The 22,081-nt window shown below is 52.9% G+C and overlaps 7 protein-coding genes across 7 annotated transcripts; 4 read left to right on the forward strand and 3 right to left on the reverse strand.

The window, feature by feature from the left end:
• Window positions 1-151: 151 nt before the first annotated feature.
• Window positions 152-3,421, forward strand: HRG_00552 (tRNA synthetases class I (M) domain-containing protein; the record flags this gene model as incomplete). Its single annotated transcript, XM_044859023.1, has 7 exons — window positions 152-311; window positions 376-1,682; window positions 1,742-2,238; window positions 2,531-2,583; window positions 2,642-2,721; window positions 2,783-3,032; window positions 3,078-3,421. The coding sequence occupies 7 exons, from the start codon at window positions 152-154 to the stop codon at window positions 3,419-3,421; spliced, it is 2,691 nt and encodes an 896-aa protein (XP_044725423.1).
• A 373-nt stretch (window positions 3,422-3,794) lies between these two features.
• On the reverse strand, window positions 3,795-4,835 carry HRG_00553 (ABC transporter domain-containing protein; the record flags this gene model as incomplete). Its single annotated transcript, XM_044859024.1, has 1 exon — window positions 3,795-4,835. The coding sequence occupies one exon, from the start codon at window positions 4,833-4,835 to the stop codon at window positions 3,795-3,797; it is 1,041 nt and encodes a 346-aa protein (XP_044725424.1).
• A 4,922-nt stretch (window positions 4,836-9,757) lies between these two features.
• On the reverse strand, window positions 9,758-11,411 carry HRG_00554 (WD40 repeat 2; the record flags this gene model as incomplete). Its single annotated transcript, XM_044859025.1, has 5 exons — window positions 9,758-10,249; window positions 10,316-10,702; window positions 10,798-10,841; window positions 10,885-11,287; window positions 11,370-11,411. 5 exons carry the CDS (start codon window positions 11,409-11,411, stop codon window positions 9,758-9,760), a joined length of 1,368 nt encoding a protein of 455 aa, XP_044725425.1.
• A 1,770-nt stretch (window positions 11,412-13,181) lies between these two features.
• Window positions 13,182-15,285, reverse strand: HRG_00555 (uncharacterized protein; the record flags this gene model as incomplete). Its single annotated transcript, XM_044859026.1, has 12 exons — window positions 13,182-13,510; window positions 13,583-13,649; window positions 13,712-13,795; window positions 13,854-13,942; window positions 13,999-14,059; window positions 14,121-14,202; window positions 14,267-14,497; window positions 14,554-14,635; window positions 14,698-14,830; window positions 14,890-14,986; window positions 15,042-15,167; window positions 15,233-15,285. 12 exons carry the CDS (start codon window positions 15,283-15,285, stop codon window positions 13,182-13,184), a joined length of 1,434 nt encoding a protein of 477 aa, XP_044725426.1.
• A 1,174-nt stretch (window positions 15,286-16,459) lies between these two features.
• On the forward strand, window positions 16,460-16,930 carry HRG_00556 (aegerolysin domain-containing protein; the record flags this gene model as incomplete). The annotated part of the gene is made up of 2 exons (XM_044859027.1): window positions 16,460-16,545; window positions 16,606-16,930. 2 exons carry the CDS (start codon window positions 16,460-16,462, stop codon window positions 16,928-16,930), a joined length of 411 nt encoding a protein of 136 aa, XP_044725427.1.
• Window positions 16,931-18,681: 1,751 nt separating this feature from the next.
• On the forward strand, window positions 18,682-19,401 carry HRG_00557 (uncharacterized protein; the record flags this gene model as incomplete). The annotated part of the gene is made up of 1 exon (XM_044859028.1): window positions 18,682-19,401. The coding sequence occupies one exon, from the start codon at window positions 18,682-18,684 to the stop codon at window positions 19,399-19,401; it is 720 nt and encodes a 239-aa protein (XP_044725428.1).
• Window positions 19,402-21,118: 1,717 nt separating this feature from the next.
• Window positions 21,119-21,556, forward strand: HRG_00558 (YCII-related domain-containing protein; the record flags this gene model as incomplete). The annotated part of the gene is made up of 1 exon (XM_044859029.1): window positions 21,119-21,556. The coding sequence occupies one exon, from the start codon at window positions 21,119-21,121 to the stop codon at window positions 21,554-21,556; it is 438 nt and encodes a 145-aa protein (XP_044725429.1).
• Between the last annotated feature and the right edge of the window lie 525 nt (window positions 21,557-22,081).

A 22,081-nucleotide genomic window follows, 5' to 3' on the forward strand; every position in this document is an offset into this window, starting at 1 on the left:
GGACTTCAGGCCTCTCTTCTGTTGATCGAGCACAGTTATCGCACGGCAGATCTTGGCACTGTGCCGACAATCTTGTCCAGGCGCAGAAAATCCCAATCCACGATCTGCTCGACAGCTTCAAGGTCGCCATCGAATCGAGCCTCGGTCCGCCATGCGGTCAGTCGCATCGCACGCTCTCCGGGCGATACCGCGTGCGCGGCCCAGCTGGACGTGTCCGGGCTGTCGGCCGCGCACCGTGCGCTGGAGCAGCTCCGACAGCTCTCCTGCGAAGCCATACTACATCACGACTCCCATCTTTTACGTCAATGCCTGTATGCATCTTGAACCAAGCACTCCTCGGCTGTCTTGCTCGCCTGCTGACCCGCGGGCCAACAGCTCCCCATGTCGGGCACTTGTACTCCATGGTCCTGGCCGACGTGCTGAAGCGATGGCAGCAGATCAACGGCAGGCAAGCCGTCCTGTGCACCGGCACCGACGAACACGGCATGAAGATACAGAAAGCCGCGGCAAAGGAGGGCATGCAGCCCAGGGAGTTCTGCGACTTCAACTCCAGCAAGTTCAGGGCCCTGGCTGCATCGGCAGACGTCCAGCACGACTTCTTCCTCCGCACCACCGACGACCAACACAAGGAGGCTGTCCAGCGCTTCTGGCTGCAGCTCAAGCACAGTCTCCCCGAAGACAGGGGCCTGTACAAGGGCACCCACAAAGGGTGGTACTGCGTCGACGACGAGTGCTTCTATCCCGCCGACATGGTCCAGGCCAGCATGGTGCCGCAGACGGGGAGAAAAATCATGGTCAACGTCGAGACGGAAAACGAGGTCGAATGGGTCGAGGAGGAGACTTGGTTCTTCCCCTTGGCCAAGTACAAGGGCGCCCTGCTCGAGTTTTACGACGCGAACCCCGACTGGATCACCCCGGCGCACAAGATGAAGGAAGTGCGCCACTGGGTCGAGAACCACCTCGAGGACCTGTCCATCACCCGCCCAGCGTCGCGCCTCGGCTGGGGCATTCCCGACCCGGAGGACGACGAGCAGACCATTTACGTCTGGGTCGACGCGCTCATCAACTACATCACCAACGCCGGCTACGGGACCAAGTGGCACACGGCCAAGGAGGACATGGGCCTGTGGCCGGCTGACTTGCAGGTCATTGGCAAAGACATTCTCCGCTTCCACGGTGTCTACTGGCCCGCGCTGCTCATGGCCATGGGGCTCCCGCTGCCCAAGAAGATTCTCTGCCACAGCCACTGGACCATGTCGAACCGCAAAATGTCAAAGTCGCTCGGTAATGTCGTCAACCCCTTTTTCGCCATGCAGCGGTGGGACACGGACCCGCTGCGCTACTTTTTGATGCGCAGCAGCAACTTCAGCAAGGACATGAGCTACTCCAACCAGCTCATCGGGCCCGTATACGTCAAAGAGCTGCAGGCCAATCTGGGCAACCTGTTCTACAGGATTGCCAGGCCCAAGGTGACGGGCAAGTGGTCGACGCTCGAGGCCGTCTCGGCATACCGAGACGGTGCCTTTGATGAACTGCTGGAATTTGAGAACAAGGACAGCGTGGGACAGCTCTACTTTAGGCTGGGGTCTTACCTCGAGAAGACGACGTGGGCGTTTAGCGCCGAGATGGACAAGTTGAACACGGGCGGCGCCATTCGAGAAGTGTTTGAGCTGCTTCGAGAGGTAAGGAGTCGGTGTCGAGAGGCCGAGCTGCGCCCCTGTTAACGCATACGTGCCTGCAGACAAACCGCTACATTTCCGACACGGCGCCGTGGGACCTGGTCAAGGGTGCCGACCCCAAAGCACGCACGCTCCTGCACTGGGTCATCTTCAACGGTGCCGAGGCGTTGCGAATTGCGGCCATTCTGCTACAGCCCGTCATGCCGACCAAGGCAGCCGTGCTTCTCGACGAGCTCGGGGTCAAGGCGGAGAGGCGGACGGTCGAGTACGCGCATATGGGCAAGGACACAGAGTACGGGACGTCGGCCAAGCCCGACGCGGACGGGGGCAGGATCAAGAAATGGGACACGGTCTTCCCGCCGACGCCAAACGAGAATGACTCGGATGCGCAGGTGGTGGAGAATCTGAGGGCGTTGCTGCACCACAAGACGAGGAACAAGATGAACCAGATGGCCGAGATGCTTGCCATGGAGTCGCGGATGGGCGAAGAGGAGGTGCAGAAGCTGCTGCTGCAGACGTACGGACCCAAGGATGACTCGACGCCCGCAGAGGGTAGCATGTAGGATAACTAGCCAAGCGATGGCGTGTAAAACATGGATTGATGACTTGTTTTGCAGTGAGTTTGGATGTCGGACGTTGATGGTGGTGGCAATGGAATGTAGAGACGGATGGGCCCGCAGTTGGCCGAGATCAAATTCCCACTTTTTCTCTCTTCCAAGTTCGGGGGACGATTATTAATTAATAACGTCAGCCACCTAGCTTACAGCATAATTACCCCCCTTTCAGTTACACCCCGTCGCGGCGCCTTGAATCCAGCGCACACTCTTGAAGCGACGACGACCCGCGCTCAGGTCGTACTTGCTCTGCCGTGTGGGCGATGAAATGAGGCTCAACGAAAAGACGGGTGAGACGTGATAAGTCGGTGCCCCTCGGTGCCAGGAATGCCCGTTGACGGACCGCAGCGGTTGCCACAAGCAAGGTGCTCCTGGTGCCATATCAAGAGCGCCATGTGCTCAAGTACCACGGCTGGATGCAGGACCCGGTAGGCCTACTGTCGCTTTGGACCCCCTTGCGTGGGCGGCGCTGACGTGCGCGGTGGGCAGAGCATCCAAGCGGCGACGGCGTCGGAGCCCCTGAGCTTGCAGGAAGAGTACGAGAACCAGGCGTCGTGGCGGGCTGCGCGGGATAAGCTGACGTTTATCGTGTGCGCGCCGCTCGAGGACGTGGTGGCGGACGGGGAGTCGTCTGCGTCTGTGAGGGCGCAAGAGGGCGATGCCGAGGACAGGACGAGGGGAGACGTCAACTTTTTCCTCTATCCCGCCGACGACGAGGACGAGGACGAGAGGCCACAGGGTGAGACGGCCAAGAGGACGACAGACCCGTGGCTGGTGGGCGAAGTCGACGTCATGATAGCCGAGAGGGAGCATCGCGGCCGGGGCCTAGGTAGAGAGGCGGTCCGGGCCCTGCTGGCATACCTGTGCCGGCACAAGGACGAGATGCTGGCCCAGTACGAGCAGCAGCACCAGGACGACGAGGGGGCCAAGCTCAGGGGCGTCATGGCCAAGATCAAGCAGGGCAACGCGGGCAGCAGGGCTCTGTTCGACGGCCTCGGCTTCCGGCAGCAAGGCGGGGTGAATTACTTTGGCGAGGTGACCATGTTCATGGCCTGGGCCGAGGTGGAAAGGCGGGTCAAGGAGGAGGATGCGTGGCTGCGAGGTTATCGAGAGATGGCGTATGAGTAGGAGCGACGAGGACGTGGTGTGGGCGATCGAGGATCGAGCACATTCGATTTGGCCTTTGTCTGTTTTCCCCTTCCTAGTTTCTATTGGGAAGATTTCTTGATGCTTTCCTGTTATTTTCAAATCTCGGCATTGGTATTTTACCCTGCTCGAGTGCCAGTCGGAGCAGAGCTTCCATAAGTATCAGAACCAGGGTTCTACGGCTTGCTTAATTACTATAGGCTTGCCACCGGCTTCCTCCAGAGATATGTTTATGCCGTAAATCCCCCCTTGTATACTACCCGTGTCACACAGGCCCCGAAAGACGCCGCCCTGTCTTTCCCATAGCCTTAGCGGCTCACAATGCGGCTATTGCATATAAGCGCCCGCGCGACGTTCACGAGCTGCCGTTGGCCCGGCGAGAAGTTGGCGCCGGGCTCTTCTCAACGTGGGCGTCGAGATGGAAACCGTCGTCAGGACCAGCCCTGTGTAACGCGTCCCAAAGCCCCAGGTCTGAATGTTGGCCCAAGGGGTCAAGGTTGGACCAAATGCTCCTGCGGAGAAGGCCGGGATCTTGTGGGATGATGGAGATGCGTGATCGCAACTCGTGGAGCGGGACGTGGGCGATGTCGAGGCCGTCGATGGTGATGGTGCCTGCTAAGAGCTCGACGAGCCGGAAGAGAGCCGTGGATATCGACGACTTGCCCGCCCTGCTTCCGACGACGACGCCAATCTTCTCGCCACCGCGGATGCTCACGTCGAGGCTGTCTAGCACGAGGAGGAGGTCGAGACGGTAACGTAGTTGCACGTTGGCCATGCCGATGTCGCCCCTGTCCGGCCAAGAATCGGAGACGGCCGGGGCTCCCGGTGTCGATTCTCGGGGCAGCTCAGTCCCGTATTCATGCCGTCGTTCGGTCGACACCATGGCGTTATCGACCTCAGGCAGCTGGCGAACGGCTAGCTGCATCATCTGGGTGATGGCCAAGCAGCAGAAGGGAACCAGGCCCGAGGCACTCGGATCGACTCGATAGAGCAACAGCACCACCATCAGCCCGGCCGTCGTCATCGCCAATATAGCCACAGTGTCCCGCCGGCACGTCGCCCACCGTTGATTGCTCAACGTCAAGAGATAAGCCGCGTCCATGTCGTCAATGGCATCATGCACCCTCTTTACCACCTGGTCCTGCACGTCGTACGCCGGATGTTCGGGATGCCTACGAGGGGCTCGCTGAGCCGAGCAACTCGGAGCGCGGCCTCGTGATGCTTCATCTGCGTCGCCGACGACGGGCAGGACGCCGTTGCGTACAGAGAGGCAGTCGTTGGCGGGGGCATCGCGACAAGGAGCCGGTGGAAGTAGGGGCTCAGGACTCAGGAGTACCACAATATTGGCCATGGTGTACATGGCGATGCGCACCGAATCGCGCCGCTGGTTGGTCATGACCTCGATGTCGCGCGACAGGCGGTTCGTGATGCGGCCAAGTGGCTGCGTGTCGGGGCGGTAGCACCATCGACCATTGCTTTTTGAGTTGTACGATACAAAAAGGACGTAGGAATGCGGCTCTACGGGAGGGTGCCAATGGCATCCCGTCACGTATAATCACCAGGCCAGACCGGGGGAACCAAGCGAGAGGACTATCGAGGCGGCGTTGCGCTGGTTGGGCGACCAATCTGAAGAGAGAGGGCCAGGCGGCTGAGTTGGGTCGGCTGTCTTGGGTGCCGCGACGAGGGGGGACGGAGGAGCGCGTCGGCGCCGGCCCGGGCAAGTAGAAAAGGGCAGCAGCAACCTATCACGAGGGGGCTTTCGATTTAAAGAAAGAAGGCAGGAAAGAGCGAAAATCCAAGACGAAAGAGGCAATTTTCAGACCAACAAGAAGGCGAGGTTTAGGGGGTGAAAAGGTACGATTTGGTTTCCCCCGCGGGCTCTAAAGTCCCTTCGTTCTCCAAAGCATAACCAAGGTTTCTGCCTGGCGGACACACTGTTGCAAATCCGCTTGAAATAGCCGCCGTCTCCTAGATTGGCTCCTATCGTACTTTATATTAGTGTCTACTGCCCAGCAAGGGATTGTAAAGTCCTTCGGGACTTACACAAACTCGTCCGCCACATTCCGTGGTGCAGCAAGCAGTGCCCAACGGACACTGATTCTGTGGACAAACAATAATGCATGAGAGATTCCGCTGTCATCGAGAGTCGCCTCGTTAGAAGAAGAATCTTGTTCAGCGATGGGCGTTGATAGAACCTTTTTACACCGGGGAAACACAGCCCCTGGGCTTGCCAGACCCAATCCCAAGAGGCTGGCTACGAGCACAAGCGAAGCTCTCATCTTTGATGCGAGAATATTCGGTGCCAGTGATGCAACTGAGGCGTGATGTGGGATTGGAATTAAGACAACTCTTCCGAGTAACGTAAGAAGACGTGCAGTGATACTGATTTAAATAGACGATTCCCCGCGCAGCTCTCCCTGATGGCGGCCGCGGGGTAAGTGAAAGAGGTCAGCAAGCAGTCCAGCCCGCAACAAGCCGGCACGGTGACGATAGGCCTGATCCAGCCGTCTTAGCCGACTAATGTTGCTGCGGCTCTAATTAACGTAGGTTCCCAGCCACCAAAGCACGGCATCGCCGATCATTGGCTATCCGCGCCGAGGAGGCGTTTTCATCAAATGCCCGCCTACTTACTGACTATACGTCCAACATTCCCCTCCCGCCTGCTCCCTTCTCCCGTCAAAGGAATAAGATCTATACAGCCCAGTTGGCCTGCAATTGCCAACCTGGCGCGTCGCTTTTGCCTCCGTGGTACATTGGCACCACGGACCTGCCGATCCCTCGCGCCTATGCAGTGGTTGTGAATCGATAGCTTGATCGTAGAAGATCAGCGGGCGGCTGGTGGTGGAGCTAGTGGGACTTGAGCGTGCCGAGCCGTCGAGTTAATAATTACCATCTCGATAAAGTATTAATAACTCGACGGTTACAAGCCACTGGGCAGCGAAACAGGGATCCAGCGTCCCTCCCGTAAAAAGTAAATCCCTCGGGCATTTTCTTCCAAGTTGTAAGCCTTCCCGACGTTGCTTCTGCGACGAGTACGTCGAGCGGTTCGCTTGAAACCTGTCTCCTCCTCCATCGCGCCACTCACTCTTCGAACAAGAAGTTAAGAACATGGGTGGACTAATAGGCAAATTAAAAATAAAGAATTTATCACGATAACCCAGACCCTCGCCCTTAAGTAGACAAGCAAGGCGGACAGCCAGGAGGACGCCAGCCTTATTTGCTATACCGGACTTTAAGCTCCAGGTTTGAGGCATCGGGGCCGGTGTTCCGACAGACGGGCGACGGCCGAGTTTATTGCCACTGGTATCTCGGTCTATCCATCTCAGTCTCTAGTGTATGTGCTTCGTATGTCTGATCAGGCCATCGGGGCCATTAGGTCATTTCACGGTAACCTATCCGCGTGGTTCCCTCCAGGCCGATCTGGCGTTCTCCCGTGTCACGGCACTGGCAGACCAAGCGGTGAGCAGAGAAGCTTGAAACCTTGATTCGCCACCATCAGACGCGGCTCGAAGAGGCAATTAAAGGCCACCGGGGGGATACAGATCGAGCTTGGCCACAAGCCAAAGATCACCACGCGCGTAGTGATAGTTTACCGGACAAACATACCCCGTCTTGACTGAGCTTGCCAAAGCCTTGCGGCGAGAAGCTTTTTACGATGCTACAACAGGTCAATAAGTGCACGTGGGCATTCTCAAGTGCTCATGGCTAGAGGATACCGTGGCCTAGATATTCTGGCGTATTGACTTTTCGGGGTGTATGGTAATGAACTTATCAGCTGCCCTTTTCCAGAGCCTGGCCCTTTCGCCCCCGACTTCATGTTCAGGCTGATATGGCTCATGGTTCTTAAGCGCCCTGGCTAACTCCATGACGGCTTTAGCCCGCGCTGCTACATCGTAGCCCAAAGCCACAATGCGGCGGCAGAGTAGACCGATGACCCTGTCTGCGGCATGTCTGGGCACGTCGAGTCCAGCCACTGTGAACAAATGTGACATTGTTAGTAGCTCGCTGCCTGTGAAGAAATTGTGCCTTAGCGGCGGGGATCCCCATTAGGAACTGGGCTTAAACAGAACTTGCTTCAATCTGTCTTTCATACAGATGACCTGTCATAGTCGTTTTGAGTTCCAGTCGATCATTGGAGCGCGTCCGAGGCATTAATTCGCCGGGCCGTCCGAACCTTTCAACGCCATCAGCAAAGCAAGTACGAGCCTCCATGCCCGCTGGGAGGATGACGAGTTCTGGGGACCTATAATTGGGCCATTTTCTATACGTTTGAACAAACTTCGGGACAGGGGCTTCCAGCGCTGATCCAAGAGCAGGGGGGGTGTGCATATCTTCTACAGATTGTGTACAGTAAACGCATGGGTCACAGATCACATTCACTCGAAGTAAGCGTGGTTCTCCAAATCGTAGTCAAAGCCTGTTCTGTAGCTAGCTTTCTCTGCTACTATATGGCGGACGGATATCGACTGCTAGCATTGGCGCCTTAACGGCGATTTCTACATGCAATGTTGACCACACAAGCATCATGAGCCACCCAACCATAACATGCAAGAGAAAATTACCATTAAAACTATTGTTGCGAGGAGTCACGCTTGAGGCGAGCCCCTTGCGGCCTAACGGGTATGCATTTGATTGGCGCTGAATCAAGAGCCTCTTGCGGCTCAACGGGTTTCTTTTGTTTGGAGCGGCTCAGTATGTGGCTGCCCGGGGCGGCACATCAGTCCCGTAACCGCACGATTTCCAGGATCCTTGTTCGTTCGACCGGCTTCATATCACACTTTACTTCGATTTAGACTGCTTCTTAGGAGTCTACGACCCGTCTATTGATGCATGAAACACGGGTCGTAAAACTATTATGTCTCTCGTGCCCATCTTTTACGCGACGATCCGTCCCGATTTCCCTTCGACTTGGTCGGCTCCTTGGCAGCCGACGACCTATATGTAATGCATAGAGAGCTTCACTAAGCACCCCTATAGGTAATATACACATCGATACACGAGTCTCAGGTTGTCGAACAACCTGCACTGCTTGGGCTGCTGCCCTCATCGGAGCCCGGAGGCGTCTATGATATTTGGCTGATATGGGCGAGAAGGTTACAGCTGCTTTTGGTTTACTTAATGGCAAAGTGTGCCATCTGTGGCGTCGCGCAACTGCAGCGCCTCGACGGCTCATTTCACCAAGCAACCTTTGCTAAAAGTTGCTACTTGCACTAGTAGACGTTAGGGAGGTGCCGCACATTAGCTTTGGCCGGAGAGTTCCACTTCACCAGATAGACTGACCGAAGACAGGAAGCCCTAAAGGCCTGGGTTCTCTGTTGACGATATCCACCCGCTACCGTCAGCATACGGCAGGGCTCATAACATACGCTTGACCGCGGAGGCTGACTAGGTATGCCGGTGCCAAGAAATCAAGGAAGAACTGGCCTAAGAAACAAGACTATCGATGCCGAGCCCCTTGACCTTTACTAAAAGAATCGTCAAACACGTCGAGGTCGTGAGTTGTATTTTACTTGTATTTCTTTAGACCATTGGCTAATGGCTGCGTATACGACCTCTGAAAACTATTTAACCACCTCGTCGTCGGCATGCCTGTCTGATTCTCGTCCCCAATCAACATACTCTACTCACTTACTTCTCCGACTCCAGTCTATTCTCAGTTTTCCAGAAATCCCACGTTCACACCTAAACCAATCGCCAAAATGAAGTACTTCGCGGCTGTCTCTGCCCTCGGTCTGGCCGCTGCCGTCTCTGCCACTCCCGGTCAGCTTGAGCCCCGCTGGGGTCCTCCCCCTCCTGGCAAGACAACCGAGTGCTGCTCGGGTCAGATTGGACTCAACCTCGTCGGTTGCGTGAATATCGGTTCCGGATCTAACTGCGCCGGTGGAAAAACTGGATATTATTGCAACGCTGGTCAGGTAATATATCTCCGTCTCTAAAACTTGACTTGAAAGAAGCTAACAATGGCCTGTCCTACTAGGCCGGGAAATCCATCATCGCTATCAATCTTTGCGTTCCTATTCTTTAGGTGTTAACTGCCAACTGAGAGGGATGAACGGCTTGTTATATGACGTAGCTTGGTTCATTGTCAACGTGTCTTGTGGTTGAGGTGGTGGTTGGAGAGTTCGCAAGTTATAACGGTTGTATACCCGTTTTGGGTCGCTTCCGGTTTGTTATGGCCATAACATGAATACACTCGTTTGAAAAATTAAGAACCAAGGGTGACTAAGGGTCTATGAATGGTGCAATGATTCACATTACTCACGTATGCTGCGTTATCAGAGCATGACTCTCTCGGGCCCCTTTAACCAGCAGGCACGTTTACCTATCGAGTATACGAAAAGGTGGGCTAGTGTGGCTAGTCAAGGTAGGCGTTAGTCGGAAGAAGCAAGACTCTTGGTTGTCAGTTTGACCGCTCTGCTCTGACTCAATGGTGGCGTCCGGTATGTTCAAGGGATGTGTCGCGTCGAACCACGCCATGTCAAGCTGGTGTCGCTCCGACTCCCTGCCAGCTCCAGGCTCTCCTCGATGGGGCTCAACCTCCTCCAGCGGCCTGTTATACGGAGCGCATATCTCTGTTTTACCGCAAATCTCAGGAGTCGTGCATGTAGGCCTAGCGCTCTTCGTCCGGAGGCGTTGCGCCCTAAACTCGCTGTTCCAGCGATAGATGATGTCCCAAGCAGGCAGAGACCTCTCAATGAAGCGTTCTAGGACTGAACACGCCTCCGGATGCCCAACGGGGTGTAGATTGTTGATATAGGTGCCGATCTTGGCGTGGCCTTGGTCGTCAGTGCTGACGTCGCAGGGCAGCCACTGGAAGTTGGTAGAGAGGGATGGTATTGTACTCTTAAAGGGAATAAGGCCTTTTCTCAGGTGCACAGCCTCTCTGGGATCCGGCCTTGGCAAGATATCGCCAGAGTCGCACGCCTCAAGGCAGTTCTGGAGGCTGACGACCTTGTCGGGCAGGATACGTGAGCGGCCATAGACGAGAGGCCAGAGCGAGGGATGGACTAGGTCGAGCACCTTGCCGTCGCTCCCGGGATGCCCATCATTCTGGCCATTGGCGACGTCTTCGAGCGGAGCAACCACCGCTCCGAGCTGGTTCATCAGGTCGTCTGAGACGATGCTATCCGACTTTATCAAGCAGGTCGAGTAGTCCAATACGGGAATCAGGCCGGTTCTGTCGTATAGAAACGCTTTCTTCTGGAGCTCATCGATGCACAATACAGTTTGAGATGAGCAGCACGTGAACAATCCTTCTGATTTCTGGAGAATACTCACAGCCTGGGCCATGGCTGGCGTAAAGTCGCCGGAGCGGTGTTAAGCTGGCCAGTCCCTCTCCAATAGTTCCATCTTCCAACCATCCAGAATCGTGGGATCGTGTATTTTATGTCACCACTCAGGCCTATTGGTGAGATCCTCGATAGCCTCCAGCATGCAGATCTCACGTATGTGCAATAAGTCAGCAGTCCAGTCGCGGTCTTCATCGCCTATCAGGGCAGGGAAGCGCTTCATTTCAGACGGCAGGAAGCTCAGGGCCAAGCCAAACCCCGGCCGCTTCAACGACTCGGGTATCTTGGCAAACCAGCCAGCGGTCGGCACCGCAGACACTTGGACAGCCGGGCCGTCATATGGCCCATATTTCCAGATGACTACTTTCATGTCATTCGATCCAGTGGCGAAGAAGCTCCCGACGGGACAAGAAGCCGCCCAAGCGACTTTGTTGTTGTGTCCCCGCACCAGTACCTGCGCGTTGCCAGTCTGCGGGTCCCGTAACTGAATCCCTCGGTCCGCGGATACAGAGATGACCCATTTCTCATCAGGTGTCCAGGAAACACCCAAAACTTCATCCTAAGAAACAAACACCCGAGACATGATGGGGTTAGTATCATGTCGTCTTACGTTTTTCTTCCGGGGTGTAAATCGCCCTCACCGCGTGTCCCTCCATCGTACGAAGGCACTTGTCTAGGTTCATGCTGTCAAGTCCCTGGCCGATGTCCCAAATCTTCACAGCGTGGTCCAAAGCACCTGACACTCGCAACGGAGGGCTCGCCCAAGGTGTCTCCACAGGCAGCGCCAGCTGAGAATTCGGCTTGCAGTTCGTCGTGCTGCCGTAGTGTTGACAGCCCTTGCTAATGAGTCCCCTGTGGATGCGGCATGTGTTCGAATACTGTAGGACCATAATAAAGCTCGAGAGTTAAATACTGTTGAGGAGAGCGGAGCCAAGAGGTCAGAGTCATGCCCAAGGGGTCTGCCGGACCAACCTGACTCTCCTATCGGAAGGACATATGGCAGGTGTGACTCTTAAATAAGGAACATCTCAATGTCCTCTTTTGGCTGGTTATTTATGGTATTTTAACGGGCAGGATAGGACCCATATAGGTACTACCCCTAACAGAGGCTGATAGTCTCCGGTCTCTCCTAAGTGTATATAAAGACCTTAAGGTGCGCGGATTATTTAATTAAGGATATCTTATCTTTCAGAATGAATTTACACGTTTATTTTCCCCTTTAGCGAGAGATGACCTTTGGATAATAAACTCATAACCTCTAGAAAGTGACCATACGTCAATGACCAAGCGTAGTTCTTCGTGTGATTGATAATATCTTTGAGGCGGAAGGCTGCAATCTATTGCATTGAATAGCAAGAAGCGGTGAGCGCCGTATTAATAGCGGCGAGGCAAGAAATTTATAGTGGACGTTGCTGACCCAGCGCGGGTCCCGCGAGTATATGGAACCGCGAGCCTACTGGGTTTGTCCCCGCCCCGGGGCGCCAGCGTACCAGCCGCCTGAACGACAGACTCGCGTATCTAATAATATTTGCCGTCTCGCAGGAGACAGTACAGCTCGAGGTATGGGTGGAGTGACTTCTGTGTTGACTTCGGGCTTCCGGTGGCTTTTGATGCACTGCAGATGCTCGTTCAAATCGTCAATCTGGAGTTTGGAGAGTTCTGTCGACCCATCCTCGACGTTTGAAGCCTGGTCTGGAGATTCTTTAGCGCCGCGGGTAAGTGGCTCGTCGGGGAGTATAGGGGGTTGCACCTTCGCCGCCACTGGGGCTTTTGGTATCGGTCATCGGATACCTCCTATCCGGACTTCTTCTGCCCCTTGCTGGCTCGTCCGAGGGGGCTGTCGCCTTGCCGAGAGCTTTGAAGCTGCGATGGTGTCGAATCCTCAGCTTGTCGGCCTTTAGCATCGACACAATCGACACCGGTTCCGAAGTTGTTGACATTGCCGCTGAGTTTTTGCGTCTATTTCTGCGAAGGGATGCTTTTGGGTGTGCTTTGGTCGGTGAGTGGAATCCGGCTCGCACGAGCTTGGCTGGGCCCTCGACCAAAATACCTATGCTTAAGCAGATTTCTACCCGTCGTTAGAAGTAAGAACGGTTAATATTTAGACAGGGTAGTAGCTTACTAGGTGGTAAAGTACTGTTGAGGAGAGTGGGCATAAGAGGCCACAGTCATGCCCAATGGACCCAATAGTCATGCACAAGGAAGCCTGCCTGACCAACATGACTCCCCTAGCCCAAGGACATCATGCAGGCCTGACTCAGGTATAGGAACATCTTAATGCCCTCTTTTGGCTAGCTATGTGTGGTCACTGTACCTATATAAGCCCCTCCCTTGTCCCAATAGATAGACCAAGACATGCATCACTAAATTCACCTTTCTGTGCCCCTATTTCTTCCACTGTGCTCTCAAGCCACTGCTTGAGAAGTACGTTATCGGGAAAATAAGTTAACTCTCTAAACCTTCTTAACGTAAAAATCAAAATGCTTTGTCGCTTGACTGCCCGAGTCCTCCAGCTCGAGCTGGATACACCCTAGTCCCGGCAAGGCAACGACGCTCACTTTCTGCTCGAAAACCCCCTCAATTGCTTTCTCGGAGACCCAAAACCTGCTCTGCTCGATGTAGCCCGGGGTTACGTTCCGGCCCATGAGGCATATATACTTGTCTATGCCATCATCATCCTTCTTTCCAAACAAAACATTGCTGGTGCCTATGACATCGCCATACTGGTAGGCTTCCAACTCGAAGAGCTTGGTTGCTTGCGGGTGCAGATGGTCGTCGATGACTATATGGCGGGGATCAGGTTAGGACAGTCAAAACCGCCTGCGGGATCAGGAACACCTAATGGGAGTCGTACTGTGCGTCTGGCGGCCGTTGTCGAGGCTTAGCTTCTGGGCTATGAAACGTTTTGTCTGGATGGCAAGCTTTTCCCATTTGACGCGAGTCAGCGTTGCTCCCAGGCTGCAGGCATTGTGTTGTATCTTACCAAGACCTCCTGACGAAACCTCTCTGGAGAATCATACCCTGGCTTCTGCTTTGCCTTTTCTGGATCTATACTGACACCTGTGATCTGATAATAGGTGGTTAGCATGGCCGATCGAGGACGGCGACATTGTTGTCGGAAATACCCAGTTTCTGTAGCCTTCTAGCGCATCACTGGCGCGCTCGTTGAGCTTCTCCATCGTCGCTTTTCCGCCCTTGTAATGATCCTGGTCGGCTAGAGGGACAATTTAGTGGCCACATGGCATGCAACATCGATGCTGGGTGCCTTACTATCCTGGATCATCTTCTGAGTCGCACGGTACTTGGTGAAATCGATGAACACCGACCAACTCTAAATCATCGTATTAGCCGCGCGGGATGCCTTTCCGTGGATATGGACCAAGATCGCCTACCCGATCCGCTGCTCCCACGTAGTTCAAAGGTGTGAACTGGCCTTTCCAGTCAGAAATGTTGGTGTATTTCTCGAGTAGTGCGCTTCGCTTAGGCCATTAGCAGCTGCAATGAAATGCCGTGGCAGAAATTCGCCGCGTCTACTCACAATCGCTTCCACTGGTGGTTCTTCGCATCGGCAAGGAAACTGTCGGCCGTGCTCTTAAGTTGAAGAAGGTCGTCCTCCTTTCCGCTGGTTTGGGCTTGATTTGTGGGAGGCGCCCCAACGTAATGGAGATATATGTGTACTTTGGAGTGTTTTTGGATCTGTTCAAGGTTGGACTTCATTGACTGTGTGACGTTGACATCGACCCCGTACATGCTGAACGCTGCTGTAGCCCTAGTTGTTTCGTGTCGTTAGGTCTTGGTAGAAAACTTGAGTACCGGTGCACCTACGACTGCTCAATGTCCCTTTTGTGGGTTGAATCCTCCGTGACAATCGACACTCGGGCGAACAGAGCTCCTCCTCTCACGAAGCCTGGAATCGACTTGATCAGAGTTCCAAACAACATATAAAAGAACAGACAAGGCAGGCCTTACCACTAATGAAGCGATTCCCATAAGTCTCATTGGGATTAGCTGGCGCCGTCCACTTGAAGGAGTATTGGGACGTGGCGCTCGGTTGCTGCCGAATGTCGACTTTCACAAGATAAGTCAAGAAACTCGTCTCGAACTAGAGAGAATTTGCTGTCAGGATGCTGAGTGAGGCTGATGCCAGTCTGAATGACAAACCTCTCTCCGGTCAAGGAACTTAAATTCAGCCTTTCCTGTCGTTTGCATTTTTGACACGCCGACGCTGGCACCAATTTCGAGCGCCTCAACGAGCTTTCTGCCATGCCGGAATCAGCATGAGACTCAATAGATGGACCACTGACGACACTTACTCATAACTGGTGATCTTCTGGGCATTGTAGATGATCTCGACGTCATTTGAACCCTTTGATGAATCAGGCTTCCCCTTGATCTCTACAGCATCATGCATACAGCCACTCTGAAGAAAGGTGTTGAAACTGGCAGAGTTTCAGCTCCCCATGTTCCAGAGACTGAAGTTGCATAGACAGAGCGAATCACTCACCCTTGTCCCTCCGTGAGGGCATCCTCATACGGAACTCGTTCTGGGTCTGACATTGCAACGGAGGGGGATGAACAAGGCAAGACTGATGGAGTGAGAAAAATGATAGTTGGGTCCAACGTAATGGTTTCACGGGAGAACCTGCGGCAGGAGTTGGATATAAAAGGACACGGAAAATGGGCCTCCTGAGCCAACCCGACACTCTTAGCAGAAGGACGTACCGGTACGGCAGGCGTGACTCGCGTACAAAATCATCCGAATACCTTCTTTTGGCTAGTTGTCTGTGGTATCTGTACCAATATAAAGCCCCTCACTGGTCCCGATAGATAGACCAAGACATGCAGAACTAAATTCGCCTCTCTGAGCCCCTATACCTCCTTCCACTCCGTTGCTTGAGAGTCACGAATGTGTAGAGCCGCCTGTTATACGTGCTATCTTACGGGTACGGTCTGGACTTAAAGCGCAAAACCACTTGTGGAGACAGGGGCCAAGAGCCTAAAGAGGGGCGCGTTTACAATTATGCGGCGGGTAAGCGGTGAACCAGACCGCTCAACCCGCTTTGAAATAAGCGCGAGGTTTGGGCATACTTCTCCCAGCCCATCCTATTAGCTCGTAAGTGATATAAACACAGAACGGCTTCTTCCGAAACAGTCGCAGGCATTTTGGCCGGGCCCGAGTGCTAAGTTAAGAGGGAGGGAAAATACATAGTAACCAATTAACGAGGATGGTTAGAGTAGGAGGAATTTATTAGTGTGCCAAGGCGAGCATTGACGACGACGCCTTAGTCTACCACGGCATATGTTGCAGCTTATGCCTTAGTTGCCAGGAACATACCATCAACGGCTTAAATAAAATCAGATATTTCTGCAGTCATCCATATTAATCCCGTTAAAATTATCCCCTCTCGGCGAGGGCGAAAATGCTCGTCACATTCTCTCTTGCCTCCCCTTTTGCATCTAGGTTTACCTAACGCGCATAAGGAGTAGGGGTCCAGACAGGCATCAAGCATTTCCCCTCAAGGTTCGCATTGTCCCTCACGCAGTTCTAGGCCCCAAAATATAGATTTGCGTTATATATAAGTTGTTAGGCATACTTGAGAAGCCCAACCGTGATTATAAGCCTCGTCACAACCCCCCTTATTAGGCATGACATAAATCATTGTGTATTTTCTTTGGAATACTTTACACCTTTGGCTTTGTCACACTAAGCCAGTCAAACGCCATCGTCAACATGGCCTATGCTCAGTGGCTTACCATTCAGATTCAAAATCTGTTGAAGAAGAATGACATCCGCGTCCAACATGCCGTCCTTGAATGGTCAGTATCAACTCCAAGAGTATATCCAGACCCACACCATTCCTGACTTGCACTCTCTAGGGGCAAGTTCTACAAAACCTCCAAAGACGTTGAGGTCACAACTAGCCAAATCGAAGCCGTCGTCATCGCTCCTGGATCCTCCGAGAGTGTAAGCGCGTGCGGTCGTTCTGACGCATCGTCGGGTACAACTGGGCAATTCGACATTTATGAGGGCGCGGCCAAGATTTGCACCGTCAAGTGGGACTGTCCTTGGGGGTCGAAGACAAACAGCTTTAACATTGAAAGCTATAACATCATCACGTCGCCGTATCTTGTCAGTGTCGGAAACTGGAATCGGGACAGTGGTGCCATCGGAACTGTCCCCATTGTCATTTCGCAGAAGTAGAAATTGTGCTCTGGGACAGCTGGCTTTGTCAAAGGGGGCACTCGTCTCCGTCTGTAGGCTTTAGCTTATGTAGCCGTCTATAGAACGTTTCCAGCCTTTCGAAGTAGGAAAGTGATAATCTTCGCAGAACTTGTTCCTAGCGATCAAATATCAAATAGACCCTTCCGTTAGATAGGGAATCAACGAGAATTCAATCTTTGAAATCCTTCACCCACTTCTCATCTTGCGACTTCCAACGCAGTACCCATAATCAGCATCGATGGATTGTCGCCCTGTGTACATGTCGAACATCTCTGGATCATGAAGACTGTCCCGCTTGGCAACATCCACGTGCACAATACCTGGCTATCTCATATATGTTATCTTTTACTCCATCCGTACTTTCAACAAGGTTATATCCTACTAGCTCCAGCCTCCCCCTCCTTACAAGTGGAAACCTAAGTCCTGCTAAGAGCCTATTTAATAAATGAAAGGCTGGAAAGGCTGGTTCTCCGTCTTTGCTTTGGTTACTTCGCATTGGCGGGCATATTGAAAGCGAGAAATTAAAACAGGAATTAATGGGGAAATGCCTCAGCATTAATGCCCCTAAGGCCTTACTCTATTTGCATCTAAGGTACGAGGTATAAATAGCCTATAGTAATAAAGTTCAACAAGGGTTTTAAAACCAGTTTAATTTGGGCATAATATGCGGAGGAGCCATATACAAAATATCAACAATATGTTAAGGGATCCGGTGCTATTAACATTCGCTTCAGTCACTTAGTCTTATGCAATTCTTGACTTCTATTTGTATACCTCGATTTAGCCTAATATGTGATTTTTGTGGTACTTACTTATGTCGGTCGTGTTATGCATTACTTAGGCAAAACTCACTTCGTTGGAGCTAGATGCCCACTTTAACTCGTACCTTCGCTACGGAGACTGAAGGCCTTACGATATACCTGTGGGGCCACTAAAACTAATGCATAACACGACACAAGTAAATACCGTAAATACTAGGATAAGTGACTTAAGCAAAAGAGTACTGCTATTTACACAATAGCATATTGCTGTTTGCACACTTACCCCATTTTCAAGATACGTACTAACGCCAGCCCGCCCCGCCTATTTGTACCGCGCGCGCCTGGCAAGTACCCGTACCGCCCAAATGCCCGCGCCCGCGCACACAACGCACTTTTGGTCACATAACCCCGACTCAACGATCCCTCCAACGCCTGACGAAGCCGGCGGCGCGCCCCTCCTGCCGCGTCCTCCTCTTAATCCACTTCCCCTTATATTTCCTCGGGCTAACGATCCTTATTATAACGCTGCGAGAGACCGCGGGCTGCGGCTAAGTTTATCGATTGCGGCGTTAGTAATAGCTTTAAATTTAGTATGTGTGTTTATAGGCGGGCGCGGGCGCGGGCATTTAGGCGGTACGGGTACTTACCAGGCGCGCGCGGTACAAATAGGCGGGGCGGGCTGGCGTTAGTACGTATCTTAAAAATGGGGTCGGTGTGCAAACAGCAATATGCTACTGTGTAAATAGCAATACTCAAGCAAAAACCTCATGTATGATGCAATGTAGCTTCGCCGCAATGATCAGGGTATATATTGCACGAATGTTTGCATCCGATCCTTTCCTTTCCTTTTGTTCTTTAGATAACTCTCACCAGCTTGAACAATTAGCCTGCACCACTGGCGATACTTTAGTACTGCCCGAAAGTCGACGTCGAGAATTCAACCGTTCATTATTTACAATTATTTCAATCATGGCCCTCAGTTTGTCCCAGATAAAAGCAGTCGTTGAAAGACGAAAGCTGCACATGAAGCGGGAGGAGAAAAGTAAGAAGTGGGTGCTCAGCTTGGAGGAGAAGTCCGAGTATCGGTTTTCTGCTCTCGGCGCAGGAACTGGTAAACATGTCTTTCGAGTCCACGACGGTACATCGGACCTAAACTGGGTCTTCTGTTTCGCAACGTTCCCCGGTAATAAAAATACGGAACAAGATATAAAGGCAGAGATGGAAATCTTGCTGCGATTGGGCAAAGAGGACGTGGTCGTGCCAAGCCCTTTCCGAAAGGGGGAGGAGGGCATGGCAGGTTTTGTTGAGTTTAAACTGGACAACCCGGACGCGGATTTCAACGGTACTACCTATGGTTTCTTCCTAGAATACCTCGACCTCGACAAACGTTATGTTGAAATGGTGAAGAAGGGTGCCGATAAGAACGCACGAGGAAAATGGTTGCAACAGACGATCGATGCGAACATGATCTCCAAGCAGAACATAAATACCACGAAACGGTCTTTTCAAAAAATTCGAAGCGCGTGGCTCACTAAACAATGGGGAGATTTTCAGACGGTCTATGATCGAACAACAGGCGCGCTGATGGTTATAGATCCAAACAATGACACTACGTCTAAGGACGTTACTGAGTTCATCCTCGAACAATGGAAGATTTATCTCGACACAGTAGGGGAAGTTAGCTTATAAATATAGTATAAATTCTTATCAGACTGTTTATATTCTTTTTAAAAACAACCCGCCTACAGCGCTGCTACTATAAAGGCAATGCGTTGTATAATAGGCGTCATACTCGGGAGGGTTTCTATAACAAATAGGAAGAGTTATCGGAACTGACTGGTAAAAACATATATTAGGTCACGTGAATGGTCACGTGTGGATTCCGGCGAGGACAAAGACTTATAAACTATACCAATAACACCTCCACTGGGGGTGCCCCTATTTTGCTGGTGGTCAAGTGATATTTGCTATGTTTGATACCCCTTTATTTAGGAAGGAACGAGGTCTCCTAGGAGGCCTCAACACTAGATAAAACGTTCTTCGCCGATCCCGAGAATCCCCCGATCTCTCGTGGTTTCGAGTCGACGAACAAGAGCTTCGTCGGCCAATCATCACGGCATAGCCGCCACATCCACAGTCGACAAGGGCGCGTATTCAATAGCCTCTGTTTATCCGCGCGTTGACTGGTACGGGTCGACTACTCATTCGTGGCTTGAACGCTTCGGATGTCTGACTTTGCATGCGCCGGCGCCCGCCTTCGCATCGGGGCTAATCATTTCCCACCGCGTGGTCTTCACTTGATGTTGCGTCTGAATCAAAATTACCTGCGGCAGCGGGATTCTCTATGCGCGCGACTTTCGGCTGCTCCGGCTTACGCTCGCTCGCCTAGGAAAATCACCTTGGCGGGGCCAGCCGCGACGACATGGCCTTTTCGGCCACAGCGGTAGCAGCGCCGCTCGGTCTTGGCTAAGGACTCGATGCTATGACGGGCGGAATGCTCGCTCACTCGGCGCCGGCTGTTTGCTGAACTCAAGTCTCTCTATTCTGCCGGCAATTTCTTGAACCCTCGCAAGCCATACTTGGTAGTCCTCGGGGGGGCGGCTGTGACTGAACTGAGTTCAGCGCCTTTTCGAGGAACACGATCTTCGCTCTGTCCGACCAGTCTCTTTCACCGGCCTCAGCTAGTGCTTGCTCGAGTCGGGGCAGGAAGGAGGCGAGAAGCTGGTCATTGCGCTGGCGCATGGTTCTCAGCGAGGCAGCAGCGCGAGACAGGAGGTTGCCGTCCCGGCAGGTTCGGTCGAGGTATCGCATGATTTCTTGTCACTGCATCATCGATACTACTCTGTTCGGCCGAGTGCTCGGCCGTGCTCGGCGCAGATAAAGCTAGGGTATTCGACGGCTGGCCACTATCGTCCAAGGCAACCCCGTGCTCATAACCGGGCGCCCAGGCGTCCTCCACTCGGGGCTTATCGCGCGACTATCGTCTGCGAATATATGCAGAGTAAGTTAGCAATCCCACAAGCAGCTCGTTGATCCGTCTTTGATCGTGCGGAGAACCGACGCCAACCGTTACCCCCCAGTTCTAGACTCTTTCAGTCTCTCTGCGCTTTCCTATTTTAGCCTGGTGAGGCCTACCATTGAAGGCTGCCCGGGTTCTTCAGCAAGTAGCGCTTTTGTTATCACCTCGATCCAAGTTATCACCTACAGGCGGCCCTGCACGACGACGAGTTTGCTGGGCCTATACCACTTCCCTGGAGCTGAAGGAACTGAGATAGATATAAAGGACATCTTCTTGTTTCTTCCTTCTGCCTTCATCATTTCATGCTTTTAGTCTAGTTTACAGCTACGTCACCATCCACTACAAGGCCCCTCGAACGCCTCCGAACTTTCTGTTATGTCTCGCTTCATGCTCTCCATCCAATCCGACCCGGTTTATGCCGAGGCACGCAAGCAAGAGCCGCCCACCGATCACTTAGAGTCCTTAGCCAGCTTCAGCGAGGAAATGGCCGAGGCTGGCGTTCTCCTCGTCGCCGAGGGCTTCAAGCCGACCGCCGATGGCTACCGCATCAAGTACAGCTCCGCTCCCCCGCACGAGGTGGTCACCGGCCCATTTGATGTCGCCAAGGAGAACCATGTCTGTGGGGTCTGGCTTATTGAGACGAACACTCCCGAGGAGGCGTTGGCGTGGGCGAAGAAAGTCCCCTTTGTCAATGATGGCGAAGTTGTGATGCGCAGGGTCGGATACGGCCATGAGGAGAACAGTACATTCACTAAAGAACTGAAAAGCCGAACAGATAAGCTGAGAGCTCAGATGGAGAAGAATAGGAAGGCTGTGGGAATGTGAATTTCGGTCCCAGACTGGCGAATCTCGTTTCCGACGTAGGCGATAATTACTAGGGGATTCTCAAAGGCAACCATCGTCGAGCTTGGATTTCAAGCACGGGGGAGCGACTGACCGAGGAAGAAGTCGGAAACCGAGATAATCAGCCCACTACTATTTTAAAATGTGCATTACTCTTTTAAGTGCATGTCATCGTCGTATAAACGCACATATCCGATTCCCCGCCATCCCGAGATAGTTACTTCCAGGCTTGTTGCAAAAGCTCCCTTTGAATCGGTTTCTCTTAATTTTAACGAATTATTTGTAAACTCTTCAATGCCCGAGAATACTGTGAATAGCTCTGTTGTCTCGTGCATTGGAATTTCAATTTCAAGTGGAGTTTCCTAGCTAAGAAGTTCCGCGTCTGTTAAGTGGCGAACGGTAAGAGAAAGCCGTCATCGTGCATCTCAGTCTCTATCCGGTGTAACACTAGCAGCCATTTTTATCTCGCGGCACGATCCGGCAAAGAAACCTCGCTGGTGGCTCGTC

The sequence above is a fragment of the Hirsutella rhossiliensis genome, assembly GCF_020360975.1.
Source record: "Hirsutella rhossiliensis strain HR02 chromosome Unknown scaffold00001, whole genome shotgun sequence".
Lineage (NCBI taxonomy): Eukaryota > Fungi > Ascomycota > Sordariomycetes > Hypocreales > Ophiocordycipitaceae > Hirsutella > Hirsutella rhossiliensis.